This window comes from Microcaecilia unicolor, chromosome 3 (assembly GCF_901765095.1).
Source record: "Microcaecilia unicolor chromosome 3, aMicUni1.1, whole genome shotgun sequence".
NCBI lineage: Eukaryota > Metazoa > Chordata > Amphibia > Gymnophiona > Siphonopidae > Microcaecilia > Microcaecilia unicolor.
The window spans coordinates 12,210,731-12,238,260 of NC_044033.1; the positions used below are offsets into that span (position 1 = coordinate 12,210,731).

Sequence of the window (27,530 nt, forward strand, 5' to 3'; positions counted from 1 at the left end):
CCCAGAAACTTTGCACCTCTCTGGCTTGTCTTAACTGCCCCATATGAGACAATGCACACCCCACCTCGATGTTCGGTGCTATTTAACCGGACAGGAACGGCTCCTGGATGGTTAAATAGTATTTAACTGACTAACCGCTAATATTCAGTAGGAGACAGCTGGTTATCTTCACTGAATATTTGCACACAGTGGCTAACCAGCTCTATCGTGTGATACAGCTGGTTAGTGCTGATATTCGGCTCTGGGTTAAGTGGTAAAATAAGACCATATAAATAGCAGTCCTATCTTTAACCGCCAGAAACGTAACCGGTTAGCGCTGAATATCTTCTTAACTGGTTATGTTCTGGCAGCCAAAAATGAAACCGGATATTCAATGCTGGTCACCAGAAATGGCCTGGCATTGAATATCCGAAATCAGCACAGACCACGGCACTTATACGACTGCTGGCTGAATATAGGGCTGCAGTGTGTTCTGATAAGAATTTTCCAAAGTTGCAAATAGGGTAGATTTCCAGAGAGGCGTGACGGCTGGAAGTGGAAGAGTCTGGTGGAGGACAAGCTTCAAGGACCTGCTGTGTATGTCTGAACAGAATAACCTGCAATCCCTCAGCAATGGAAACTGGTCTTCTTCCATGGGATGCCGTTTCACCTTCATGGGTTTCCTCTGGCACATTTATCCTCTCAGGAATCATCGCCAGAGCAAAATGCAGGGAAAAACTGTCTCCTTGTTTCGAACATCTCATACCCAGAAAGGCAACTTCAGAGCCTGCTGTATTTCCCATTCACTGGGATTATTACAGAAATTTAACACCTTACAGTCGAAATTCCCCATTACACTTGACCTGTCATTACTCACAATGCATAACTTTATTTATTTATTTTATTTACTTGTGATAAAATCTGACTTTCAGTACCATCCAATCACCTGATTCACGTTTAGGGAGACATAGGAAGGTAAAGATTTGTCATAGGACTGAACTTAGTTCTTCGGCCATTTATATGACTCATCAAATCGATCACATGTAGTTAACACCCTCTGAAATGCAAGAAACACCATTTTCCTTGTGATGCTTGCTTGTTTTTTTTTTTATGTTTTCATCCTTGGTAAGAAAGATGAAGTCATTTCTTTTTTTTTTTATTGCCTGCGATCTTTAGCATATATTCTTTTTTGATCATTAACCCAGCTCCCTTTTCTGATTTCCACTTGCTGCTGAACAGTGGCGGGCTCACCTGTGAACCCAAATGGTATCAGCTGTATTTTCTGCTCTGCTAATAATAATGCTTGTGTGCTTGACTGTGACATCAAAGCCCCGAAGAACAGCAGCACTTGCAGACAGTGGTCTTTTTTTTTTTTTTGTTACATTTGTACCCTGCGCTTTCCCACTCATGGCAGGCTCAATGCGGCTTACATGGGGCAATGGAGGGTTCAGTGACTTGCCCAGGGTCCCACTAGCAACATTCCATGTAGAAGTCGGCCCTTGCAGATCACCAATGTGGCCGCGCAGGCTTCTGCTTCTGTGAGTCTGATGTCCTGCACATACGTGCAGGACGTCAGACTCACAGAAACAGAAGCCTGCGCAGCCTTCTACATGGAATGTTGCTAGTTGCTAGTGGAATAGCAACATTCCATGTAGAATCTCCAATAGTAGCAACATTCCATGTAGAATCTCCAATAGTATCTATTTTATTTTTGTTACATTTGTACCCTGCGCTTTCCCACTCATGGCAGGCTCAATGCGGCTTACATGGGGCAATGGAGGGTTAAGTGACTTGCCCAGAGTCACAAGGAGCTGCCTGTGCCTGAAGTGGGAATCGAACCCAGTTCCCCAGGACCAAAGTCCACCACCCTAACCACTAGGCCACTCCTCCACTTTCTCTCTTTATTCTCTTATTTTAAAGCATGTAACATTGAGGATGGATAAATAAAGAGTTGAAGAGCGGGGCTAAGCCTACAAGACGCCTCCGCAGGTGCTAACAGACAACAGCTGCCACTGTTCATATTCTACCAAGCTCCCCCCCCCACGCCCACCCATCGCTGTGAAGATCTCAGTCTCCCGCTCTGGTGTGTAAAAACCAGGAGGAAGTCTTTGTGATAGCCTTCACGTGCCGGGGACAATGGAACAAAGTAAAAGAGCAAACAAATTCGACAAAGTCTAGACACGTCTGGCCTCCCCTGCTAATCTTTAAGACGGTGCTACCTCTCTCTCTTACAACAAAAAAGTAATGAGCAAATAAAGAGAGAACCTGGAGACTGCAGTAACGTGACATTCTGGAGTATGTGAATGGAAGCACATGCAGCTGGAAGTGACTTGATATGACAGTCAGCAACTCGGGGCGCTACATATTTAAAAAAAACAAACAAACAGGGCGCGAGTACAGCAGAACCGTGTCAGTTACAGTACTAAAACTATTGTCACCGCAGTGTTCAACACAATCCGTCACTGAGGATCTGCGGGGAGCGCCACGGCTCCTGCAGTAATGAAGATAAAAGTTCTCGTATAAATTTGTGCTTTTTCTTGTTTTTTTTTTTTTTTTAAAGCAAATATTTGTTGTTTTTTTCTTTCCTTACGCTTCCTTACGGAAGTCCAGTTTTAAAATTGTTCTCATTGTCTTTGCCTTTCTTCCGTTGTTTTTTTTTTCCTCTCTCCTCTTTCCCACTCTCGTTTTCTGTTCTCTAGACGCTGTTGCTTCCAAAACGAACGCCTCGGGGGGTCGGAGCGGGTTTCTTTTTGTGCAGTCACACTGGTCTTTGGTAGAATTGTGGGCACTTTGGTGTGCCGGTAAGGAGGAGAGCGAGAAGGTAGAGGGAGTGGGATAGAGAGAGGGGAGGGGGGTGCAAAGATCCGGGATCTCCTGATGAAGAGACAGGAACGGCAGGTTCTTATCATCTGAAGAGCACGTAAAGGACTAAGGTCAGAGGTCCGCAAGCAGCAGTGCTAGAGAAGCGGGAAGCCCCACTCCCAGGAGGAGCCACAGCTGCATTAAAGACAAAAGAAACATAAGTGACATTTATCATCTATATACTTGCATATGCACAGTTACACAACATGGTCCCAATATTCAAAGGATTTATGCTCCTAATTGTGGGGCCTGCGCTAGTGCGGGCGTATGAAATTGATACGTGCTGGGCCATTTTTTTATCGTGGCGGGCAAAAAGGCCTTTTTAAAATGGGAGCTATGCGAGCTGTGCGCTAATATTAAAAGTAACATAGTAACATAGCAGATGACGGCAGAAAAAGACCTGCACGGTCCATTCAGTCTGCCTAACACAAGTAGCACGTGGCTATTTACTGCCTCCTATTTACTTATTTTTTAAAAAATTTATTTATATTTTGCTTACACCTTTTTTCAGTAGTAGCTCAAGGTGAGTTATATTCAGGTACTCTGGATATTTCTCTGTCCCAGGAGGGCTCACAATCTAAGCTTGTACCTGAGGCAACGGAGGGTTAAGTGACTTGCCCAAGATCACAAGGAGCTGCAGTGGGAACTGAACCAGCTACTGCTGGATTGCAAGACTGGTACTAACCACTAGGCCAACTCCTCCACCCTGAAGAATTTTGCTACTCTTTGGGGTTCTACATGGAATGTTGCTACACTTTGAAATTCTGCATGGAATCTTGTTATTCTTTAGAATTCTAGAATCAGATTTTGCTCACACCTTTTTCAGTAGTGGCTCAAGGTGAGTTACATTCAGGTACACTGGGTATTTCCCTGTCCCAGGAGGGCTCACAATCTAATTTTGTACCTGAGGCAATGGAGGGTTAAGTGACTTACCCAAGATCACAAGAAGCAGCAGTGGGATTTGAACCGGCCATCTCTAGATTGCAAGACTGGTGCTCTAACCACTAGGCCACTCCTCCACTAGCAACATTCCATCTAGAATCTCAAATAGTAGCAACATTCCAGAATCTCAAACAGTGGCAACATTCCATGTAGAATCTTCAATAGTAGCAACATTCCATGTAGAATCTCAAATATTTATTTATTTAGATTTTGCTCACACCTTTTTTCAGTAGTAGCTCAAGGTGACTTACAATCAGGTACACTGGATATTTCTCTGTCCCAGGAGGGCTCACAATCTAAGTTTGTACCTGAGCCAATGGAGGGTTAAGTGACTTGCCCAAGATTACAAGGAGCAGCAGTGGGATTTGAACCGTATGGGCTTCTTAGCATTTACCACCAGGGGCGTAGCTAAGGGGGACCATGGGGGCCTGGGCCCCCGCAAATTTCATCCGGGCCCCTGGTTTGGCTGGTGAGGGTCTCTAACCCCCGCCAGATGAAGCCTTTTTCAACGCCAGTCTCCGGCGCAGCCGCGTTCGCTGCCCTGCTCTTCTTTCTTCTTGCTCCTCCTTTGGAGCATCAGTGCGCACAGGAGGAGCAAGAAGAAAGAAGAGCAGGACAGTGAACATGGCTTCGGCTGGCGGGGGTTGGGGACCTCCACCAGCAAAGGAATTTGTTTGTGAAGCGGGGCAGGCAGGCAGGCAGGCGGGGGGTGGGGGGGGGGGGGTTGAGGAGGCGGTTACCAATCATGTTACCAGTGGAGTATATAGACTATGAAATGCCTTCATTTACACCAAGTTGGTGTATATGTTACTGGTAGAGTATCAGGCTTATTTTCGAAAGAGAAGGGCGCCCATCTTCCGATACAAATCGGGAGATGGGCGTCCTTCTCTCAGGGTCACCCAAATCGGCATAATTGAAAGCAGATTTTGGACACCCTCAACTGCTTTCCATCACGGGGATGACCACAGGTCACGGGGGTGTATCGGAGGCGTAGCGAAGGGGGGACTGTGGTGTGTTTAACAGATGGGCGTCCTCCTCCGATAATGGAAAAAAGAAGGGCGTCCCTGATGAGCACTTGGCCGACTTTACTTGGCCCATTTTTTTTCACGGCCAAGCCTCAAAAAGGTGCCTGAACTGACCATATGACCACCAGAGGGAATCAGGGATGACCTCCCCTTACTCCCCCAGTGGTCACCAACCCCCTCCCACCCTAAAAGAAGTAATTTTTTTTTTTTTGCCAGCCTCTATGCCAGCCTCAAATGTCATACTCAGCTCCCTGACAGCAGTATGCAGGTCCGCGGAGCAGTTTTAGTGGGTGCAGTGTACTTCAGCCAGGCGGACCCAGGCCCATCCCCCCCACCTGTTACTCTTGTGGTGGTAAATGGGAGCCCTTCAAAACCCACCCGAAACCCACTGTACCCACATGTAGGTGCCCCCCTTCACCCCTTAGGGCTATGGTAGTGGTGTACAGTTGTGGGGAGTGGGTTTGGGGGGCTCAGCACCCAAGGTAAGGGAGCTATGCACCTGGGAGCAATTTGTGAAGTACACTGCAGTGCCCCCTAGGGTGCCCGGTTTGTGTCCTGGCATGTCAGGGGGACCAGTGCACTATGAATGCTGGCTCCTCCCACGACCAAATGGCTTGGATTTGGTCGTTTCTGAGATGGGCGTCCTCGGTTTCCATTATCGCCGAAAACTGGGGACGACCATCTCTAAGGACGACCTAAGGACAACCATCTAAGGTCGACCTATATGTTGGGATTTGGGCATCCCCAACCATTTTATCGAAACGAAAGATGGACGCCCATCTTGTTTTGATAATACGGGTTTCCCCGCCCCTTCGCCGGGATGTCCTTAGAGATGACCCTCCACGTAGACTATGAGGCATATTTTCAAAGCACTTTGGGAGGCTAAGTTCCATATGTTTCTATGGAACTTTGGGAGGCTAAGTGCTTTGAAAATAAGCCTCTATGTATACGTTACTGGTACAGTATGTAGACTATGAAATACCTTCATTTACACCATGTTGGTGTGTATGTTACCGGTTGAGTATTAGACTATGAAATGTCTTCATTTACATCGAGTTGGTGTATATGTTACTGGTAGAGTATGTAGACTATGAAATACCTTCATTTACAGCAACTCAAACAGGTCAAAGTGATTGCACCTACATTCAAGGCATGTTCTTTACCACATACGATTTTAGAAGGTTTCTATAAAATAATGCCTATGTAGCTGTCTCTGTTGGTGTCTTCCTATGAAACCTGTTACAAAATTACCCTTAGAAGGAGAAAAGCTGTTCTCCTGCAGGCAGTCCATGTGTATGACTGACAGCTAGGAGATATCCTTAGCCAGAGAAGAACAGATGGGAACGATCAGTCTGGCTAGGTCCAATGGTGCCAATTTGCTGATATCTACCATATCACCGTGTTACTGTGTTATGGCAGACTAGGTTTTGCAGGACAGCAGCTTTGCGCTCTGAGATTCCCCGTGAATGAGAGCTGATTTTCAATAGTTGTGCAAGGAAGTATACGAAAGCAAGAACGGACTAATTACCCAGGAACGCTGTGGTAAGCATTAGATTCCTGGAGGTATCTCCGTGTAAGGAAACCTTCCATGACCTCATGCACTCCTGCAACAGATGGGGTGGCACTATCTTATAACAAAACGTAGGCAGGAAGTCATTCAGCAAATGCATTTATCCACACTGCAAACGTCTCTCACAGCCCCACAGTCAGAACATGTGGGGCTTTAAGAGACATCCAAAAATACTGTGCGTTCAACTCCATTTCTTACCCTTGTTTGTAGAATCCAGCTTCCTCGGACAGTCCCCTTTTTTCACAGTGACATCATCAATGGCGATGTCCCCTTCATAGCCAGAGCCACGCACCCCTTCAAAAATGATCTGTAGGCAGAAAACCCAGGACTGTGATTCTACACATCTCTGGACACATATCTACGGGACCTGATCCTTCATGGTCTTACTAGAAACCCTGGAAAGAACTTTGATTACGGCAGCCAAAAAAGAACTTGGACCTATAGAATGACAACACACAGTACAAGTTAAACCTTTAGAAACATGTATGCAGCCACCTCCGGGGTGAATTGCTAGGCAGTCTAATTGTGGAACTTGGAAGAGTGGTCAAGAAAAAAAACATGCCATTCAAGGTTTCTATTTGTTATGATCCCAGTGTGACCTTGGAGTGAGTCACGTAATCTCCCTGTGCCACAGTTCTGATCCTGGATCTGTCACTGATTCTGTATAACCTTGGGATGAGCCTCTGTATCTTCATGTGTCAGTTCTAATGCTGCCCCCAACCCTGATTCCTTGCACGACAGGGAATAGCTGAGTGGAAGACAAGGTTGTTTGTTGTGAAGAGAAGAAGGTAGAAACTAGGTAACAGAAGAGGATGTTAGCTGTGAGGAGATGAGCGAAGGAGATTGAGTGGAATGTAAGAATAGCCATACTGGGTCAGACCAACGGTCCATCCAGCCCAGCATCCTGTCTCCAACAGCGGCCAATCCAGAAGAGGTTGGTTGCTAGAAAGCTGGGTATTATCTGCTGTGTTGCTCATCCCAGGAACATCTGGTAGCCAACAGTAACCCATTTCCACTTTTCTTCCCTTTGCCTCTGGAAGCCTTTGGGAGTGGGTGGTGCAGTAGAGGTTCTTTCCCACCCCTTCCTCTGTATAGGAAAAGCGCTGCGGTAGCTTTTCTCCTTTCCCTTGTTTTCATGTACGCAGGTCCCTGGAGCAGTTTTTAGTGGGTGCAGTGCACTTCAGGCAGGTGGACCCAGTCCCATCCCCCCCCCCCACCTGTTCCACTTGTGGTGGTTAATGTTGAACCCTCCAAAACCCCCCAAAACCCACTGTACCCACATGTAGGTGACCCCTTCACCCCTTAGCGCTATGGTAATGATGTAGAGTTGTGGCGAGTGGGTTTTGGGGGGGATTTGGGGGGCTCAGCACCCAAGGTAAGGGTGCTATGCACCTGGAAGCTATTTTTTAAAAAAAAAATTTTAAGTGCCCCCTAGGGTGCCCGGTTGGCGTCCTGGCAGGTGAGGGGGGCCAGTGCACTACAGATGCTGGCTCCTCCCATGCCCAAATGCCTTGCATTTCGCTGGGTTCGAGATGGCCGGACCTGGTTTCCATTATGGCTGAAAACCAAAGCCAGTCATCTCATATAAACCCAGCGATTCTGCTCTAAACCCGGCGAGTGATTTGGCCGGCGCCAAGCGTATTTCGAAAATATGCTTGGCTCCGCTCCGTTGCGGAGCCAGCCCCAAAGATGGCGGGCCATTGATTATGCCCCTCTGTGTGACCTTAGGATTGGTAACTTTAGGGCTCATTTGTGAAAAAAAGAAAAAAACATCCAAATCAATATTTTTGAAACCTATTTTCCATACGTTTATCTATGCAATTTGTCTGCAGTGCGTCCTAATCACAAGGGGACAGATCGAAGGTGTGTTGGGGCGGGTTTAGGGCATTCCTAACACTTGGACGTTTTAGTCATAATGGAACAAAACGAAAACATCTAGAGCAACAACGTCAACGTTTTCGTCTAGACCTGTTTTTAGAATGAATAGGGCGCAAACACGTATTTTCAAAGCACTTAGAATGACAAAGTTCTTGGAGGGGCATTTTCCATATGACGTCTAAGTTCAACTTTGCACGTTTTGCAAAAAAACGTCCAAAATTTGAGTAGCAAAGAAGGTCATTTTTGAAAAAGATAAACGTCTACCTTTTGTTTTCAAAAATAGAAGGTTTTGTGATTGCCAGCCTCAAATGTCATACCCAGTTCCATCACAGCAGTATGCAGGTCCCTGGAGCAGTTTTTAGTGGGTGCAGTGGACTTCAGGTGGGTGGACCCAGGCCCATCCCCCCCACCTGTTACACTTGTGGTAGTAAATGTGAGCCCTCCAAAACCCACCAGAAACCCACTGTATCCACACATAGGTGCCCCCCTTCATCCCTAAGGGAAATGGGACTTGATATACTGCCTTTCTGTGGTTTTTGCAACTACATTGAAAGCGGTTTACATATATACAGGTACTTATTTTGTACCAGGGGCAATTGAGGGTTAAGTGACTTGCCCAGAGTCACAAGGAGCTGCAGTGGGACTCGAACTCAGTTCCCCAGGATCAAAGTCCACTGCACTAACCACTAGGCTACTCCTCCACTCCACTAAGGGCTATGGTAGTGGTGTACAGTTATGGGGAGTGGGTTTTAGGGGGGGGGGGGGTTGGGGGTGCTCAGCTCCCAAGGTAAGGGAGCTATGCACCTGGGAGCAATTTGTGAAGTCCACTGCAGTGCCCCCTAGGAGGACCAGTGCACTAAGAATGTTGGCTCCTCCCACGACTAAAGGGCTTGGATTTGGTCGTTTTTGAGATGGTCATCCTCGGTTTCCATTATGGCCAAAAACCGGGGACGACTATCTCTAAGGTCGACCATTTCAACATTTAGGTGGACCATCTCTAAGGTCGACCTAAATGTTGAGATTTGGGCGTCCCCCACCGTATTATCGAAACGAAAGATGGGCGTCCATCTTGTTTCGATAATACGGGTTTCCCCGCCCCTTCGTCGGAACGTCCTTCGAGATGGACGCCCTTAGAGATGGTCGCCCCCGTTCGATTATGCCCCTCTTAGTGCAAAATGTCCAAAGTCCGACTTAGATGTCATATCGAAAATGCCCCACCACGTAACTCTGCAAGTCTATGTGCTTTGAAAATGAGCACCTTAATTTCTCTGCATCACACTTCTAGTCTCAGCTGAGTTACTGATTCTCTCTGAATACCAGGCTGAATAACATTACATCATTGTTCCTCCGTTCTAATTTTGGCATTGAATCTCTGTGTGACTTTGTCATTTTGTGCCTTTAGGACCAAGTTCAAAACAAGGCATTTGTCTTCATCTGGCTGTCCTAGGCAGCAAATTAATACAGGAGGCATTTCTGTAGTTGTTGTTACTGGTTATGGCTGGATAAACTGAGGCATGGGAGATGCAGTGACAGGCCCAAGGTCACATAGAAAATACTTTAAATGTAAACGGAGTAGGTTTACTTTCTAGTGTTTTAACAGCCACAGGTCATTAGGTTAACAATACACTCCAGTGCATCAGTAGACATGGTGTCCTGCCTGTTCTTGAGGGTCTGAGAAATGCCTGGCTTCACTAAACAGCCCCGTGTATAGGAAAACCTCACTAGGCATGGATCTAGGGTTTCTGGCCTTCCCCACCTCACTCCTTACCTCCCCACTAGGCCTTCTGCCTCCCTACCTCTGTCCAGGCTTGGAAGAAATCATTGCAGCATGGGGCCGTCTAGCACTGCCAGGTCCCACCCCCTCGGACTGCTTTCCAAAAATACTAGGACTAGGGGGCATGTGATGAAACTACAGTGTAGTAAATTTAAAACAAACCGGAGAAAATGTTTCTTCACCCAACGCGTAATTAAACTCTGGAATTCATGGCCGGAGAATGTGGTGAAGGCGGTTAGCTTGGCAGAGTTTAAAAAGGGGTTAGACGGTTTCCTAAAGGACAAGTCCATAACCCACTACTAAATGGACTTGGGAAAAATCCACAATTCCGGGAATAACATGTATAGAATGTTTGTACGTTTGGGAAGCTTGCCAGGTGCTCTTGGCCTGGATTGGCCGCTGTCGTGCACAGGATGCTGGGCTCAATGGACCCTTGGTCTTTTCCCAGTGTGGCATTACTTATGCATTTATGTACTTATGTTGGGGAGAGGGGGTGGAAGGGCTTGAGTGTGGTCCTGGTACTACCATGGAAAGCAAGGTAAGCATGGCAAAGGGGAAGGGTTTCCTGCCTGGCACCCCCAACTGCTGAAGCCCCCGACCATGCTACCTTGCATATCGTGTTGCACTGACCCTGAATCCCTGAATATACTATACCCTATTGCATCATAACACTTTTTTATCATATGAGCAGAAACGAGGCTGGCTGTTTCTACCCTTCTGAATGCATAGCACATGATAGATTCGACTCTAGTCCTCATATCAATATACCCAGACCTGGTGGGCAGTGGTGGGTGTAACAGGTCCACACAGGGGTTGTAAAGCATCCCTGGTCTGGGTCCAGAAGTCCTTGGGATCTCACCACTAACCTTCCTTTTGCTAGGGTCACAGCTCCTTCCTACTGGCATCTGTAAATGATCTTAGGAATGTCTGGTCCCCTCCGAAGGGACACCACCTTGTAAGTGGTGGAGGGGCTTCCGTGTTTCAATGACTCAGAGGGCTATGCTGAAGGGTTACCCATATCAGACAGGCCTCTGAGGAGAAACCAGACAAAGAGTGTCCCAAATTAGGGAGAGGGGAAAGATGGTGACCTGAAGCTCGTACACTCAACGGCCCAGCTGTCCTCTGAAGTTCAGTTTTTGTTCACTTGAAATTTCCTCTCTGCATTGCAGTTGCCTTAACAGAGGAAGGGGACAATGGGGGGGTCAGCCGCCGATGACCTGCGTTTTGTCCCCTGTGCAGCAAGTGTGGGACCGCTGTATGACGAGCTGCCCATAGATGACTGGGTTGATGAATCCTTTGATTAGCGCCGACGAAGGAGCGTCGATGCTCTTGGACCTGGAAACAACTTCATCGCTCAAAAATCATTTAACCACCATGCTCAAAGGAGTGGAGGAGTGAGTCAGGAGTGTATGCTGAAACGGAAGTCGTTTACAGCTGAACCCGTGTCGGCGGTGCTACTCCTAAACCCTTAAGAGTTATCAGCTTGGAGTTTTTGGCTCCCGTGGAGGTTGCATTGAATGTCATCTGGAGGGTGCTCCAGGACCTGACGGTGGTAGAGAATGACTTTGCTTCAGATATAGTCTTGTTAATGAGCCACATGGATAATCTAATCGAATCATTTGAGAATATACAGCAAATGAAGTTCTACTGAAGTAGGAAACGGTTAAGATTTGAAAATGATAATAAGACCAGAAAAAATTTGAACAAAATTAATATTGTTGTAGATGATTAATATCGAGATTGTTGTTTTCCCAGAGTTCCAGGTATGACTCCTAATGTTTTTTTTCCTCTGAAATGATTCCTCTTAATATATTAATTCAAAAGGAGTGAAGCCTGTGAAACTGGGATTACTTTAATCAGCGGGAATTGGATTGGAGATTCAAGGGTTTGTATTGTTAAACAATTTCTGGTTTTAAAAGGGAAAAAAATGAAATCAGGTGTATTACTTTCACTAATATTGGACAATAAGTATGTTTCCAATGAAATTGATGGACTATGCACCGTTATGGTCTTGAAGAAACCAACCAGACGATCAATGTGGAATAATGATTCAGATAAATAATAACTGGGGATAATCAGGTTAATACCACGTTTTCTTTGTTTACTGTTGTTTAATTGATCTCCTTGTCTTGTTTCACTCTCCCTATTTATTTTGTGGTCTAAGAAAGAGAAAGATTGTACAAAATCCATTTATCTTGTTGAGATTGTTTTCTTCAAATATTGTTTTAATGTACAATCATCTCTGTTTTACTGTTTTGCAAGTGATCCTTGTAAAATGAAAAAATTATAAATAAATGATTTAAAAAAAAAAAAGGAATGTCTGGGACCTCACCCCAAAGGGAGTCTTTGATGTTGGCTGGAAGAGTTGACTGTAGTGAGTTCTCTGCGCCCTCTTCTACAGGATGTGGAGACCACAGGTTCTTAGTTTTGCATGCTGGAGGCAAGGGCTGCTTTAAAATAGGCACAGCCATAGAGTGGGGTGGGCATGATGCGGTAACGAACATTTCAACAAATATCGGGAGCATATCTGGACTTCAATGTCACACAGAGTGTGTGGCTGGTTCTAAACTATTGAAAAACTGCTTTATATCAGGGATTCCAATGGTCTATGAGAGAATGTAATGCTATAAGATATTATTGGGCCCGATTCTGTGGCATTCCTAGTAGCAGACGAGGTCTTGTTGGGGGGGGGGTTTAGAATAACATAAACTACAATAAACTAAAGCAATTGGTTTCTGTTTACATTGTTACAGTTGGCACAGTCCATATAATGTATGGACGGTCATGATTGTTTTTTTTTCTATCTACGGGGGATGCACAAACATGCTCCCCAAAAAATTGCAAACTGCTCGGAACACAGCAGCTCGACTCATCTTCGGTAAAGCGAGATTTGAAAGTTCGAGACCGCTGCGTGAGAGGTTGCACTGGCTCCCTGTGAAAGGACCGCATCGCTTTCAAGATCTGCACATTGGTGCACAAAATCATCTATGGAGAAGCCCCTGCTTATATGGACACTCTCATTAACCTGCTGCCCAGGAACTCCCGCAAGTCAGTTCGTTCATACCTCAATCTCCACTACCCAGCTTTTAGTGGCCTTAAATATAAGCCCGTCTATGCTTCTTCTTTCTCTTATCTCAGTACTCAATTGTGGAATGGGCTGCCTCAAGTGGTCAAATTCACTCCTGATCACCCGACCGTCAAGAAGCGACTCAAGACCTTCCTTTTTGGTAGAGCATACGCCGTGAGCCCGCCTGGCACCACATCCTTCTGAACCACGACTATCATAGAAACTAATTGTCACCTTCCCCTTTCTCCCTTTCCCTCTTACGACTTTGAATTCTGTATTTTGAATTATTGTTTGCTTAATAGACTATTGTACGCCACATTGAGCCTGCCCCTGGGTGGGAATATTGTGGGATATAAATGCCATAAATTAATAAATAAATATTCCTTGACTTGCAAATTAATAAAAATGTTTACATCTATCTATCTATCTATCTATCTATCTATCTATCTATCTATCTATCTATCTATCTATCTATCGGATTGCACATCTGACAATCCAAAAGATCATCATTCCTCTAGAGACTTTTTCAAGCAATTCTTGTGTAATGATTAAAAATACCCCAAAATCTTTTTATTAAAAGAAACTGTTAACATTTTCTGTAGATGCTGCATTGGTTTTCTTGATTTTTTTGGCATGATTTGGACATCCGAGGCCTGCAGGAGATCAGCAGATCTCTTTCATTTAAACAGCCACCTCTCTGTTTCTATCAGTCTCACAAGTCCAAAAGATTCTGTCACAGAATAATGAGATTCATCGCTAGCAAAAGAAAGGTGTTTGTGGAAGAAGCCTGAAGGTGCTGTCTCCTACGAAAACAGCAAGGATGTGACACAAGAGGTTAGCACTCTGTTTTTTTTTTGGCTGGGCTTGGTTGACTTTCCTCCCCAGTGCATTATGGGATTGGTAGACCTGTGGCACCATTGGTACCACAATGTCTCGGGAGGGGAACATCAATCTCTCCTCCCCATCTTCCCCGGGCTGCCCCCAAATAGCTGTCACCTCACATCCCTGCTACAGAACCAGAAATCAGAGCTCATAAGTCCTAGTTCCTCATCTGTCACTTACAAAGGGGGGAGAAATGCTCCTTCGAACTTCAACACAAACTGATTCATCCTTAACGTAGAATGTTCTTCACATACTCTTTGCGGTTTCTAAGCCTTATGTTGGCTCAATATAAAACTACCCAATAAAAAAAGACTGGAATACCAATGATTGGATTTAAATTTTTCAACAATGAATTAATATGTTAAAAAAAATCAATATATGTTGTAAGGAGGTTGGAGGGTCTAAGCAGGTCAGGAGGAGGTATGGGGCCAGACTACATTCCCCACAAGGCCCTGAGAGAAGGGATTGGGGGGGGGGGGGGTAGGTCCCAAAACCCGGTATGGCCCCCACGTGGAAGGGAGGGGGGAAAGGACTGGAAAGAGCAGCTGCTATGGCAGACGAGGGCCAGAAGGGGGAGCAGGGATGACAAAGCTCAATTCCCTTGGGTTAGAAATCAGTACAAGATTCCTTCCACCTGGGAGGGGGAGGAGGTCTCCAACCAACAGCCTAGCAGAGAAGCACAGTTAATGGAGTGTTTGGAGGAAGGAGAGGCTGGAGAGACCAACACACCAGGTTTGGAGGAACCAGTGGACATGGACTGTAATTGTACTTTGGGGCAGAGTTGCAGGGACTGAAGGCAGTGGGTGGTCACAGGAGTCAATTAACTGTGTTGTGGGCGGTGTACTGCCATTCTGCAACCACCCAAGCGGAAAGACTTTTAAAACTGAAACCCAGGCTGTTGAACTGGGGGAGAACTTGGATTTTAAGGGAAGTTTTTCTTGTTGCTTTGTTTTGGAAACTGAATGGGACTTTAACCCCCTTGAACTGAGATTTTGTGGAGGAGGGGAAATAAACTGTTTGGAACTAAAAGCTGTGTTGTCTGGAAGGACTTTGTTTGTGGACTGCTGAAGGGAGCCCACCACCACCTGAAGGTTTGCTACCGGGATTACAGTTATTACAATGTATCAAAAATATTGAAACAGACTAAAAGAGCCACAATCGTTACACAAACTGAGGACTGGTAGAAGTTTTAGCACACATTTTTCTCCCCCTTTTTGGTTTGTCTAAATACTTTTTGTATCTATATGATTTTTAAACATAGTGGAGCCTCTTGTACAAAGCCACGCTGCCGATTCTCAGTGCGGCCAATGAGAGGAAGCCCATTCAGTTCCTATAGGCTTCCTCTCGTTTGCAACACAGGAATCGCTTCCGTAGCTTCAGGCGTCTTGAACAATCTCAAATGTTGCAGTGTAATATTATACACCGATGAGAATTAACACACAATTGTTGTTAAATCAAAAACTTCTTTGGTCTCCTCTCTTATAGGAATGGCGTGTTCGTCAGTGTTAATTCTCATCGGTGTATAATATTACACTGCAACATTTGAGATTGTTCAAGACCCCTGAAGCAGGCCTTTTGGCCGAAACACGGCCGTGTCGGGTCGTTTTTTTTAGGAACTCAATAAAGTTCTTTTTGGTATCCTCCTTGGCTTCTCCTCACTTTTTTGTTTTTTGTTTTCATTCTCACGGTTCCGTGAGGTTTTTTTACCTCCTTTTTTTTTGCTCATAACTGGTTAGTACCACTGAAAATGTCCAGTTAGTGCCCAACAGGAAATCAACTATTTTGGGGGCGGAGTTAGAACTTGGCCAGTTAAGTGTCGATATTCAGCAATCAACCAGCCAAGGTAACCGCATAAAGCCAGTCCTATCTTTATGTGGTTCGCCATATCCGGTTAAAGTGCTGAATATCTCATTTATCCTGCTAGGTTTTCGCTGGCTTCATAGACCCAGTAATTCAATGCTGGAGCCCAGATGTGACCCAACACCAAATTTCCAGGGATAACGCCAGCAGCGGTCATCAAAATGCTGATCACCGTAGGCTGAATATTTACAAAACGATAACCCTCTCTTTTTTCCTCTTACCTTTTGCTGATTCACCTTCTGTCTATTTCTGCTCCTCTGATACATTCAACTAGCCCCCCTCCTTCCTTTCCATCAGAGCTCATGCAGGGTGTAGCTTAAGAGAAACTCACCTGGAAGGGCCCCGATGGGTTAATGGGCACGTTTGCTTGCCGCCACATGTTTCCTTTGTTACCGCTCAGTGTCCAGACTTGAGTATCCATGGTCCCAATGTTTCTGACCCGCACAAGAAGATTCAAGGAGCCTATAAGTGAGAAGAGCATTCCTGAATCCAATAGCAGGGACCCAGTCCCTAAGCGCAGTGCTGTCTTACGGTTTCCTGTCTGCTTAGCTTCCACTTGGAAAGTAATTCTATAAGGTATGTGCTAACAGTTATACACCAGGGGTGTAGTCAGACCTTGATGGAAGGGGGGGGAGAGCCCAAGGTGGGTGGGGCACATTTTGGCCCGCCTTCCCGCCGCCGCCCTCCTGTCGCCACTCCTCCCCCCCCCCCCCGCGGCTGCTACCACCTCCCTGCCATCACCTTCCTACCGCCACTCCCCCCCCCACCACCACTTGGCTGACGGGGGTCCCTAACCCTCGCCAGCTAAAGCATTTGTCCCGCGCTGGTCTCGCGTTGCCTGGTGCACTGTTTCGTTTTTAGTCGCTGTGCAAGCGCATGCTCAGTTTCATTTAAAACGAGTGTGCACAGCAACTGAGAACAGGACAGGGTGCCAGGCAATGTGAGACCAGCGCGGGACAAACGCTTTAGCTGGCGGGGGTTGGGGACCCCCGCCAGCCAAACCAGGGGCCCCAGAGCAAATTTGGGGGGGCAGGCCCCCGTGGCCCCTCTGTAAGTACGCCACTCTTACACATCAGTTACACATATAAAGTAAGGTTGTATTTTAATTGCAGTTAACTCAGCAATCAATGCATTAATCATCGATCACTATTAAGAAAATTAATCACATTACAGCATCTCCTGTCTCCTTCAAACATCTCTTCTATTCTCTTCCACTACCAACCCCTGTTCTCAGAGCAATCTGAAATCTTCCCTCCCCCCACCCACATTTCAACATCACCCACCCCTGTGCCAGTCTACCTTAAAGGTGGTCGTCTGTTGATCCTTGCCAGTGGCCGCATTGCACATATGCTGCCTGCAGCCTGGTCCAAAGCTTTCTCTGACCCATCCCACCCATGCAGAAAAAAAGAAGTGATGTCGGACGGAAAGCTTTGGGGTAGGCCACAGGCAGCATGTGTGCAATGTTGCCACTTCCAGGGACCAACAGAAGACCACCTTTATGGTAGACCAGCACAGGGGATTGAGAAGGGGGAAAGATATGAACCGTGGGTGGAGGGAGAGGAGTGAGCTGCAGACCTGCGAGCGGAAGCGGAGGGGCCACTGATGGAAGCTATGGCCAAAGCAGTGAGCTCCAGCAGCCGTGAGAAGAATTTTGATGCTGCTTACCACCAGGTTTGTGTCTCTTTATATGGAGGTCGAGAGGAGGGAGGGTGAGGTGCTGGACAACAGGAGGGAGGAAGGAAGGGAAGCGATAGAGAATGGTCCCCAGGAAAAAACTGAGATAATGGATCTGGGAAAAGAGGAGAGGGAGAGAAGGAAGAGAAAGGGAAAGATGTTGGATTTGGGGATGGGAGGGAGGGAGATTATCCTTTAGGGAATGGGGGTGGGATTTGATATACCACTTTTCTTTGCTTACAATCAAAGCACTTTACATATTATATACAGGTACTTATTTTGTACCTGGGACAATGGGGGGAGTTTAATAAATAAGCAAATACAACCCCTTTAAAACTGCGATTAATTGAGATTAAAATGCCTAGCCGTGCGATTAATCACACATACATTTCGATCAAAATGCAGCCCTTGTATAAATCATTAGAATAACAGCACTGATGCATGTTTGTCTGCACCGATGCACGTATATGCCAAAATCCTACCTAAGCGCTATTCTGTAAATGGGCTTATCTTACGTAGTGTGTATTTCACAGGAGGGTGTATACATGGGCGGAGCCTGGGCGGGACTCATACGACTCACACTTATATGTCTAATTTACATAATACTATACATTACCTGCGTATCACTGGAACTTAAATACACACGCATGCCCCTAATTCGATAAAGCTACCCACAAAATTTATAGACTAGGGCCAGTTACACGTATAACTTAAATAGCTAATGAGCTGCTAATTGTCATTAAAACCATTTCTTGACAAAAATTGGCAGTTAGACATGTAATTGTCTGCAGTCAGCATTTTATAACCTGTGTGTGCAAATTCAACAGCAAGGGGGTGGCATGGACCTGGGAGGGGTATAGGCAGGTGGGGGCCATTGCCTATTATAGACCACTTGCATTTATGTACATAACTGACTACAGAGAGGCGTGGAAATGCGGACTTTGGATAGCATTCTATAACAGCAACGGTACGCGGTCATGGGAGGGACACGGGTGGATCGGGGGATTTCCTGCAATTTATGCGTGCTCTTACAGAATATGGAGGATACACACCTGAGGATTTGCACCAGGGTATAGTTGGTGTAAATCTTTGCGTCTAAAGTTAAACGTGGTTCCCGGCGCTATAATCAGTGCCTAACTTTGGGTGTCATTTATAGATTAGTACGGGTTTTTTTGGCGCCGATTCGGCCCCAATTTATAGACTTTAGTTCTTAGTGTGCAGCATACTGGTGCCACTTTTTGAGAATTACCCCTCCCTCCATCATGCCAGCTCTATGACAGCCTCAGATGTTATAGCCAGGTCTATTAGAGCAGCATTCAGGTCCCTGTAGTGGTCAGTGCAGTGCACTATGGAGTGAGGGACTCGGGTCCCTATCTCCCTCTACCTGTCACACTTGTGGTGGAAACTGTGACCCCTTCCAAAGTCACCAAAACTCTACTGTACCCACATATAGGTGTCCCCTTCACCCATAAGGGCTATTGTAGTAGTGTACAATGGGGGACAGTACGTTTGGTGGGTTTTGGAGGGCTCAGGGGACAAGATAAGGAAGGAAAGGTGAGATGTGTACCTGGGAGCATTTTTATGAAGTGCGCAGAAGTGCCTTCTAGGGTGTCCCATTGCTCTCCTGGGATGTCTGGGGGACCAGTCTACTAAAAATGCTGACTCCTCCTACATCTCAATGGCATGAATCTCTACGTTTTGCACTTATTCATTATTTTTTTTGAAAATGGACCAAAAAACAAAATGTCCAAAGCACAAAACCTTTTTTTTAAATCGTATTTTAGAAAAAAAAGATAGACGTTTTTCTTTTTTGAAAATGACCTTCTTTCCTATTTGGATTTTTGACGTTTTGTGCAAAACGTCCAACATCGGACTTAGACATCATATCAAAAATACCCCTCTGAGTCAATGAAACGCGGTAAGCAGGGCTACCGTTCCTGTAGGTTACCATCCCACGTTCTTTTCAGTACAGCGGCCTGATAATATCACACTAAATTCGGAACCTCTAAGCCTCTCTCTGCGTTCCTATATAAAATAAGCATGTTCCACCAAACACATTGAAAGATTTTCTTCTGTATTTCCCTTGGCCATGGCAGTGTCATTCTATTATTAAGTATAATAATCTTGGTAACATTTTCATCTTTATACAAGCAATCCGCCCAGCTAAGAGATATAATAATTCTTCTGAATTATCTTAGACATAATGGGGGAGTGTTTTACCTCCGCTAGGTTGTCCGTATTTCTTGGGATTTGTACTTCCAGTTACTTCAAATGGTTTGAAACACATCGATAGAGGAAACTTGTTTTCAAAGTGGTCTATTCCTAGCTTCCATTTTATCTACGTTGACTTTAAATCTTGCTACTTCCCCATACTTCTGGACCTCTTCCATAACAGGGGCAATGGAGGATTAAGTGACTTGTCCACAGTCGTAAGGAGCTGCAGTGGGAATTGAACCCAGTTCTCCAGGCTCTCAGTCCACTGCACTAACCATCAATCAGTTTATCTTCTCCCAAATAAAATGATATAAAAAAAAGATCTTGTAGAAGGAAAAGTCCATGCTTGGTCAGACTAATGGGATCTAGAGAACTGGACAAACCCCAAAGGCTTAGCGGTCACAGACGAGCAAGTCCGTGTCCTTCTCTATAGAAGACCATCAAGCAAAAGAGGTAAAGAAAGAACCCATTAAAGTCATCCACACAAGAGCTCTCAGGGACCTGCTCAGAGCCTTTGCCAGCGCACTGACTTCTTCCTCTCCTGTAAAAAAGAGGGATGAACACCGACACTGGCAAAGCTGATGGTTACGGACAAGACTGAAACCACCCCACAGATCAATGTCAGCTGCAGTCTGTTTGTAGATGTTAATTAGAACAGGTCACAGAGAGACTGAGTTAGTCCGATAAAAAGGTATTACCTACAACTTGTTCATTGAACTTTATTTTCTAATTAAAACAAAAAAAAAGGGAGGGTGGTGTGGGAAAGTGAGATCACGAGACGAGAGGAGAGGAGCTCAATGAACCTCAGGGCCAATGCTGTTACCCTGTGTTAGAGCCTGCATTAAAGCTCAGCATTTCGCTTCCTGATGCAAGCAAAATACAAATATTTTGCTCCCTGTTGTTGTTAGGAAATGGCATGAAACTAAGCCAAGTGCGAAAAATATGTATTAACACGGGAGAACCCAGCGGACGCATGCGCACGTGGGTCTGCGCTGGTGGCAGCCACGTCTTGTGCATGAAAAAGGTTGCATCAGCATTATTCAAATTAGAAACATAGAAACATGATGGCAGATAAAGGCCCAGTCTGCCCATCCTCTGCAACCCCTAATTCTTCCTGTTCCTAAGCGATCCCACATGCTTATCCCATGCCTTTTTAAATTCTGGAACAGTCCTCGACTCCACCACCTCCACCGGGAGGCCATTCCACGCCTCCACCACCCTTTCTGTGAAATAATACTTCCTTAGGTTACTCCTAAGCCTATTCCCTCTTAACTTTGTCAAATGCCTCCTCATTCCAGAGCTCTCCTTCATTTGAAAAAGGCTCTCTTCCTGTACATAAATGCCCTTGAGATATTTAAACGTTTCTATCATGTCTCCTCTCTCCCTCCTCTCTTCCAGCGTATACATGTTGAGGTTCATAAGCCTGTCCCTATAATTTTTGCATTCAAGACCACTTACTAATTTCGTAGCCGCCCTCTGGACCGACTCCATCCTGTTTATATCTTTCCGTAGGTGCGGTCTCCAGAACTGCACGCAGTACTCCAAATGGGGTCTCACTAGCGACTTACACAACGGCACAATCACCTCCTTTTTCCTGCTGGTCATGCCTCTCTTTATGCACCCAAGCATCCTTCTGGCTTTGGCCATCGCTTTTTCTACCTGTTTGGAAGTTTTAAGTCATCAGACACAATCACCCCCAGGCACATGCTGGAATGTTATTCTTGGATCGATATGTAAAGTGATTTAACTGGCCAGAAACGGCTCCCAGACGACTGAATCACCTGTGTGAGGTTATCTGTTAATTTTCAGCAGCACCTTAACTGGTTAGTGCTGAACTCAAAACCAGCTACTTTGTGGCCATTCTGGGGGCCACGGTTGGAGCACATGGTTGAAGAAAGCCTGTGAAGTAACAAGGGAACATGTTGAGTCAACCCATAAAGTCTTCTCCTTTTTGCTTGCAACCCCATGTGTAAGCCACACTCTCGGACAAACTGGACCACTTAAAACACAGAGCTATCTTTGTCCGACAGGGAGTACGTAACTGGCCAAGTCACTACATAAATATGACACATGCGGCAAAATAAAAATCACCGCACGTCCATTTTGGGCCTGAGATCATACCGCCACCCATTGACTTAGCGGTAAGGTCTCACGCGTTAACCGGGCGGTAATCGTCAGCATGCATACACTGCCGATTACCACCCGGTTAATGCCGCACAATAGAAAATAAAATAATATTTTCTGCCGCGCGTATTGGGACACGCGTAAAAAATGGAATTAGCGCTCGGGGCATGCGGTAGTAAATTGGCACGTGTTGCATAAGCATAAGCACCTATCCTGCTTATTTTCGAACGAGAAGGCCGGCCATCTTCCGACACAAATCGGGAGATGGCCGGCCATCTCCTGAACCCGGCCAAATTGGTATAATTGAAAGCCAATTTTGGCTGGCTTCAACTGCTTTCCGTCGCAGGGCCGGCCAAAGTTAAAGGGGGCGTTTCAGCAGGGTATGGAAGGTGGGACAGGGGCGTGGTTACGAGATGGCCGGCTTCGGCCGATAATGGAAAAAAGAAGGCCGGCTCTCACGACACTTGGCCGGCTTCACTTGGTCTATTTATTTTTAGGACCAAGCCTACAAAAAGTGCCCCAAATGACCAGATGATCACCGGAGGGAATTGGGGATGACCTCCCCTTACTCCCCCAGTGGTCACCAACCCCCTCCCACCCCCCAAAAGAAATTAAAATTCATTTTTTGCCAGCTTCTATGCCGGCCTCAAATGTCATACCCAGCTCCATGACAGCAGTATACAGGTCCCTGGAGCAGTTTTTAGTGTGTGCAGTTCACTTCAGGCAGGTGGACCCAGGCCCATCCCCCCACCTGTTACACTGTGGTGGTAAATGGGAGCCCTCCAAACCCCCCCAAAACCCACTCCCCACAACTGTACACCACTACCATTGCCCTTAGGGGTGAAGGGGGACACCGACATGTGGGTGGCTCAGCACCCAAGCTAAGGGAGGTATGCACCTGGGAGCAATTTTTGAAGTCCACTGCAGTGCCCCCTAGGGTGCTCGGTTGGTGTCCTGGCATGTGAGGGGGACCAGTGCACTACAAATGCTGGCCCCTCCCATGACCAAATGCCTTGGATTTGGCCGGGTTTGAGATGGCCGCCATTAGTTTCCATTATCGGCAAAAACCAATGGCGACAATCTCTAACGCCAGCCATCTCTAAGGCCGGTCTAAATGTTGAGATTTGGCCGGCCCCGACCATACTATCGAAACGAAAGATGGCCGGCCATCTTGTTTCGATAATACGGTCAGGTATGCCGCTTTCCGGGGCCGGCCTTAGAGATGGCCGCCCCTATAGATGGCCGGCCCCTTTCGATTATGCCCCTCCACATGCCTTAGTAAAAGGGCCCCTGAATACTAACATTTATGTGCCGAATGTGCAATGCAGTCTGACTGCTGATACCCATTTGTCAGCAACCCAGAACTGTATTCCTTCTTTGGCTCTCTCTTTTTTCTCCCATGCTCTTGATGGAAGCCAGAAAGAAACACTGCAGGTCTATAGGAAGAGAAGAAACAGGTATGAAATCCTCACTACCACTGATCAAAGAAGAATGAGCTAACTTTATTACTCCTCTTCAGCCTTTTCATCTTTGGTTCACTCCTCGTCTAAGAGCTTCATTAGCATACATTTAAATATGCAGTGCATTAATGTCTATCAAAGCTGTTGTGTGCAAACCTCAGTTTTACATAGGGCACAGAATAAAACAGTGGACAAAAGCTGAGATAGCCCATGTGTAGACCCTTGCACAGCATGAGCGGAGGAGTGGCCTAGTGGTTAGAGTGGTGGACTTTGGTCCTGAGGAACTGAGTTCGATTCCCACTTCAGGCACAGGCAGCTCCTTGTGACTCTGGGCAAGTCACTTAACCCTCCATTCCCCCATGTAAGCCGCATTGAGCCTGCCATGAGTGGGAAAGCGCGGGATACAAATGTATCAAAAATAAAATAGATGCTATTGGAGATTCTACATGGAATGTTGCTATTCCACTAGCAACATTCCAGGCTTCTGTTTCTGTGAGTCTGACGTCCTGCACGTACGTGCAGGACGTCAGACTCACAGAAGCAGAAGCCTGCGCGGCCACATTGGTGATCTGCAAGGGCCAATCTCAAATAGTAGCAACAGTGGAGGAGTGGCCTAGTGGTTAGGGTGGTGGACTTTGGTCCTGAGGAACTGAGTTCGATTCCCACTTCAGGCACAGGCAGCTCCTTGTGACTCTGGGCAAGTCACTTAACCCTCCATTGCCCCAGGTACAAATAAGTACCTGTATATAATATGGACGCCACATTGAACCTGCTATGAGTGGGAAAGCGTAGGGTACAAATGTAAGAAAAAAAATGATTCCAGAACCCCAAAGAGTAGAAGGATTCTAGAATCCCAGGAAGATTCCGGAATCCCAAAAGGTAGCAAGATCCTAGAACCCAAAGAATAGCAAGATTCCGGAACCCCAAAGGACAGAAAGATTCCAGAATCCCAAGTTGTAGCAAGATTCCATGCTACCAATCTGAGGGGCAAGAGGTGGCTCCCCCCATGTCTATCTCAATAACAGACTGTGGACTTTTCCTTCAGGAATTTGTCCAAACCTTTTTTAAAGCCAGATATGGTAACCGCTGTTACCACATCCTCTGGCAATGTGTTCCAGAGCTTAACTATTCATTGAGTGAAAAAATATTTCCTTCTAAAGTCTGACACTAGTCCTCTACACAACCACAAAAAAATGTGCTTTTTAATGTTATTTAATAACTCCAAGCACAATGAGTTATTAACTGAAGTGGCAAAAGAAAGGAAAAGAAAAATGTATATACAGAAACTTTCAAGTAGCAGGTGCTTGGGTAGAGGAGCCCTGCTTCTAATTAAGACAAGGCTGTTTTCCCCTTGTTTGGTTTATAGATCCAAATCTGTCTAAAGGAATTACTGTCAAGGGAAAAGCCTATTACCAGAGCTATCTGCCGTGGCTAACGCTTGCTGAAAGTGAGGCTTCCGAGAGCTGAACGAGACACATTGCCAAACCAGTGATGAACAAATAACACAACCAGAATTCAAATAATATACAGACAAAACACATACAAATTAAGGGCAGGTCAGAGGCAACCACCCACCTCCCTAAAGAAATCAATAATGTCCGTATGTGCTTGAGTTTAGTTTAATGAGCAAGCGAAGCTGCATTGCCAAGATCTTACAGCCTCTTACACTGAACAGGGCTGATAGTGCTCTGGACCACTCATTGATTCAAGCTCTATTCATTTCTATCATGTCACTGGGAAACATGAATGCACTCATTATGTTGACGGATGCACCATACCTATTTTTTATGGTTGCATTATTATGCAGTCTATTGATGTAGTTATAGTTTATGCTGGATTTGAGAACTATGAGGTTGATAGTTAAAATGACTTAACCAGGCAGGGAGGAAAAATCCTAGTGAAAGCCCAGACAAACACAGCCTCTTCTCTCCTCCCCTCCATTACAGACCTCTGATCCTCCTACCTGATCACATCATTACCCCCCCCCCCCCCCGGCAACAACCTAATCAAACCCCTAAGCTAGTGGTTCCCAAACCTGGTCCTGGATGCCACCCTAGCCAGTCAGGCTTTCAAGGTATCTACAATGAATATTCTTGAGAGAGATTTTGCATGCAGTGGGGGCAGATTTCTCTCATGAATGTTCATTGTGGATATCCTGAAAACCTGACTGGCTGGGGTGCCTCCAGGACCAGGTTTGGGAACCCCTGACTCTCAACGTAATCACAGCCCTAACCCTGACACAGGCTCTGATTACAATCGTGACTCCCTCCCCCATTGTATTCCCTCTTCAGAATGCAAGGTGGTGCTCGTTTATATAAACTAATACATGAATCACTTTTCCAGTAACATCAAAAATTGCTGAAGGTGATGTACAACAAAATGATAGAATAATATAACATAAAATCCAGTTACAGTATGGACAGATTAGTGATGACATTCATGAAGTGAAAGTGAGTCAACAGGATCACGGCGCCGCCGGGGAAGGCGATGGGAAAGAGCAGGGTGGGTGGCAGCAGCCAGGCTGTGGCGATCAGGAGCCGCACCCACCGCCGGCTCATCAGGCGCCCTAGCGCAGCGGGAAGAACACTCGGAGGGAGGGAGGGACCCTTATACTCAGAGGGAGGGACCCTGAAACTAGGGAGGGAGGGAGGGGGGACCCTGAAACTCAGAGGGAGGGAGGAAGGGGACAACCCTGAAACTTGGAGGGAGAGAGGGACCCTGAAATTTGGAGGGAGGGAGGAAGACCCTGAAACTCGGAGGGAGGGTGGACCCTGAAACTCGGAGGGAGGGAGGGGATGACCCTGGAACTCAGAGGGAGGGAGGGAGGGGGGCCCCTGGCACACACTCTCATTCTCACACACACACTCTCTCTCTCACAGACACGCTCGCACCCAGTCTCACTCTCTCTCTGTCACACACACACACTCGCACATTCACTCACTCTCTCTCTCTCACAGAGTAACTCTCACACACACTCTCTCAAACATACACACTCCGAGGAAAACCTTGCTAGCGCCCGTTTCATTTGTGTCAGAAACGGGCCTTTTTTACTAGTATAACATAAAATCCAGTTACAGTATGGACAGATTAGTGATGACATTCATGAAGTGATAGTGAGTCAACAGCACACAGGAATGCATTGCAAAGGATGTGGTTGGGTTGCGGAGGGAGGGGGGAAAGGGGAGTGGTCAGATTCAGGAGAGAGCAGAAGCCTACAAAATATGGTCTATAAAGACAGTGTATCTCCTTTATTGATAAGATTGGATTAGCTGTCGGTGGAAGCCTGGGTTTATTTTAAATTGTGTACTTTGGTTTTTAACATAATTCATGGTCAGGCACCTCAACAGGCTTCTTAAGCAGAATGAGACTAGATTTGTCATGAAACTCTTTTACGCTACAATTTCCTACTCCAAAGGGCATTCTTTAAAAATTAAAAGAAATGGTCAAGTTTTGCTTATTTGGCTGCTCAGCTGTGGAACTTGATTCCAAACCAGGTTTGGATTTTGAGAAATTATGTATTATTTTGTAAACTTTTAAAAGCTTTCCTTTCAAAGACATTTTTAGCATGTTAACGTCAATTTATATACCGTATCTTATTGCAACTGCAAGACAGAACGGTTTACAATTTGTAAAATAGAAAAAGAACAATACAACATTATATGTACAGTTTGGACAAACAATGGAACTCCAATCATTACAGGAAAGCACCGCAAATACAGAATTGAGAACATAGTATAAACTACACAAACATAAACAGTACAAATTAAGATTTAATATACATTGAAGATACTCTTTTATATTGTAATTGTAATATTACTTGTAATTCCCAGAGGATGTCTGCTCTCTTAAAATTGGAATCCACACTGAACCGTGAGGTAGATGCAGAATTGAAAGACATTGTATATTGGTATTTGTAGAGGTTGAAAAATGAGCTTATTTCAACTAGAGATGAGAAGGCTAAGGGGCAACTTTATATTAAGGTTCAAACATATCATGGGGAAGGATAACAGCAAGGATGACCATTGATTGTTCTTGCTCTCCACTGAAGAGAGGACAAAAAAAGTCAGGTTTATATTATAATAGCCAAGATTTTGGTCACACCTTGGAAAAGCTTTATTCTTTTTTATTTAGACAGTGCTGGGATTCAAAACTCCCTGGGAGGTTTATCTCAATTTTAACAGCACCTTCCTCTGTTCTTATTCTGGTCAATGTGGCAATG

General features: G+C 45.7%; 1 protein-coding gene across 1 annotated transcript in view; it reads right to left on the bottom strand.

Moving 5' to 3' along the window:
* Positions 1 to 2,042: 2,042 nt before the first annotated feature.
* LOC115467379 (MAM domain-containing glycosylphosphatidylinositol anchor protein 1-like) overlaps positions 2,043 to 27,530 on the bottom strand; it is a 137,199-nt gene continuing 111,711 nt past the window's right edge. Inside the window, exons 6-8 of the mRNA XM_030199252.1 lie at positions 16,171 to 16,301; positions 6,577 to 6,685; positions 2,043 to 2,976 (exon numbers count right to left, since the gene is read on the bottom strand). Coding sequence (XP_030055112.1) covers positions 2,885 to 2,976; positions 6,577 to 6,685; positions 16,171 to 16,301 — 332 coding nt within the window. The 3' untranslated portion in view covers positions 2,043 to 2,884. The remainder of the gene's footprint in view (positions 2,977 to 6,576; positions 6,686 to 16,170; positions 16,302 to 27,530) is intronic.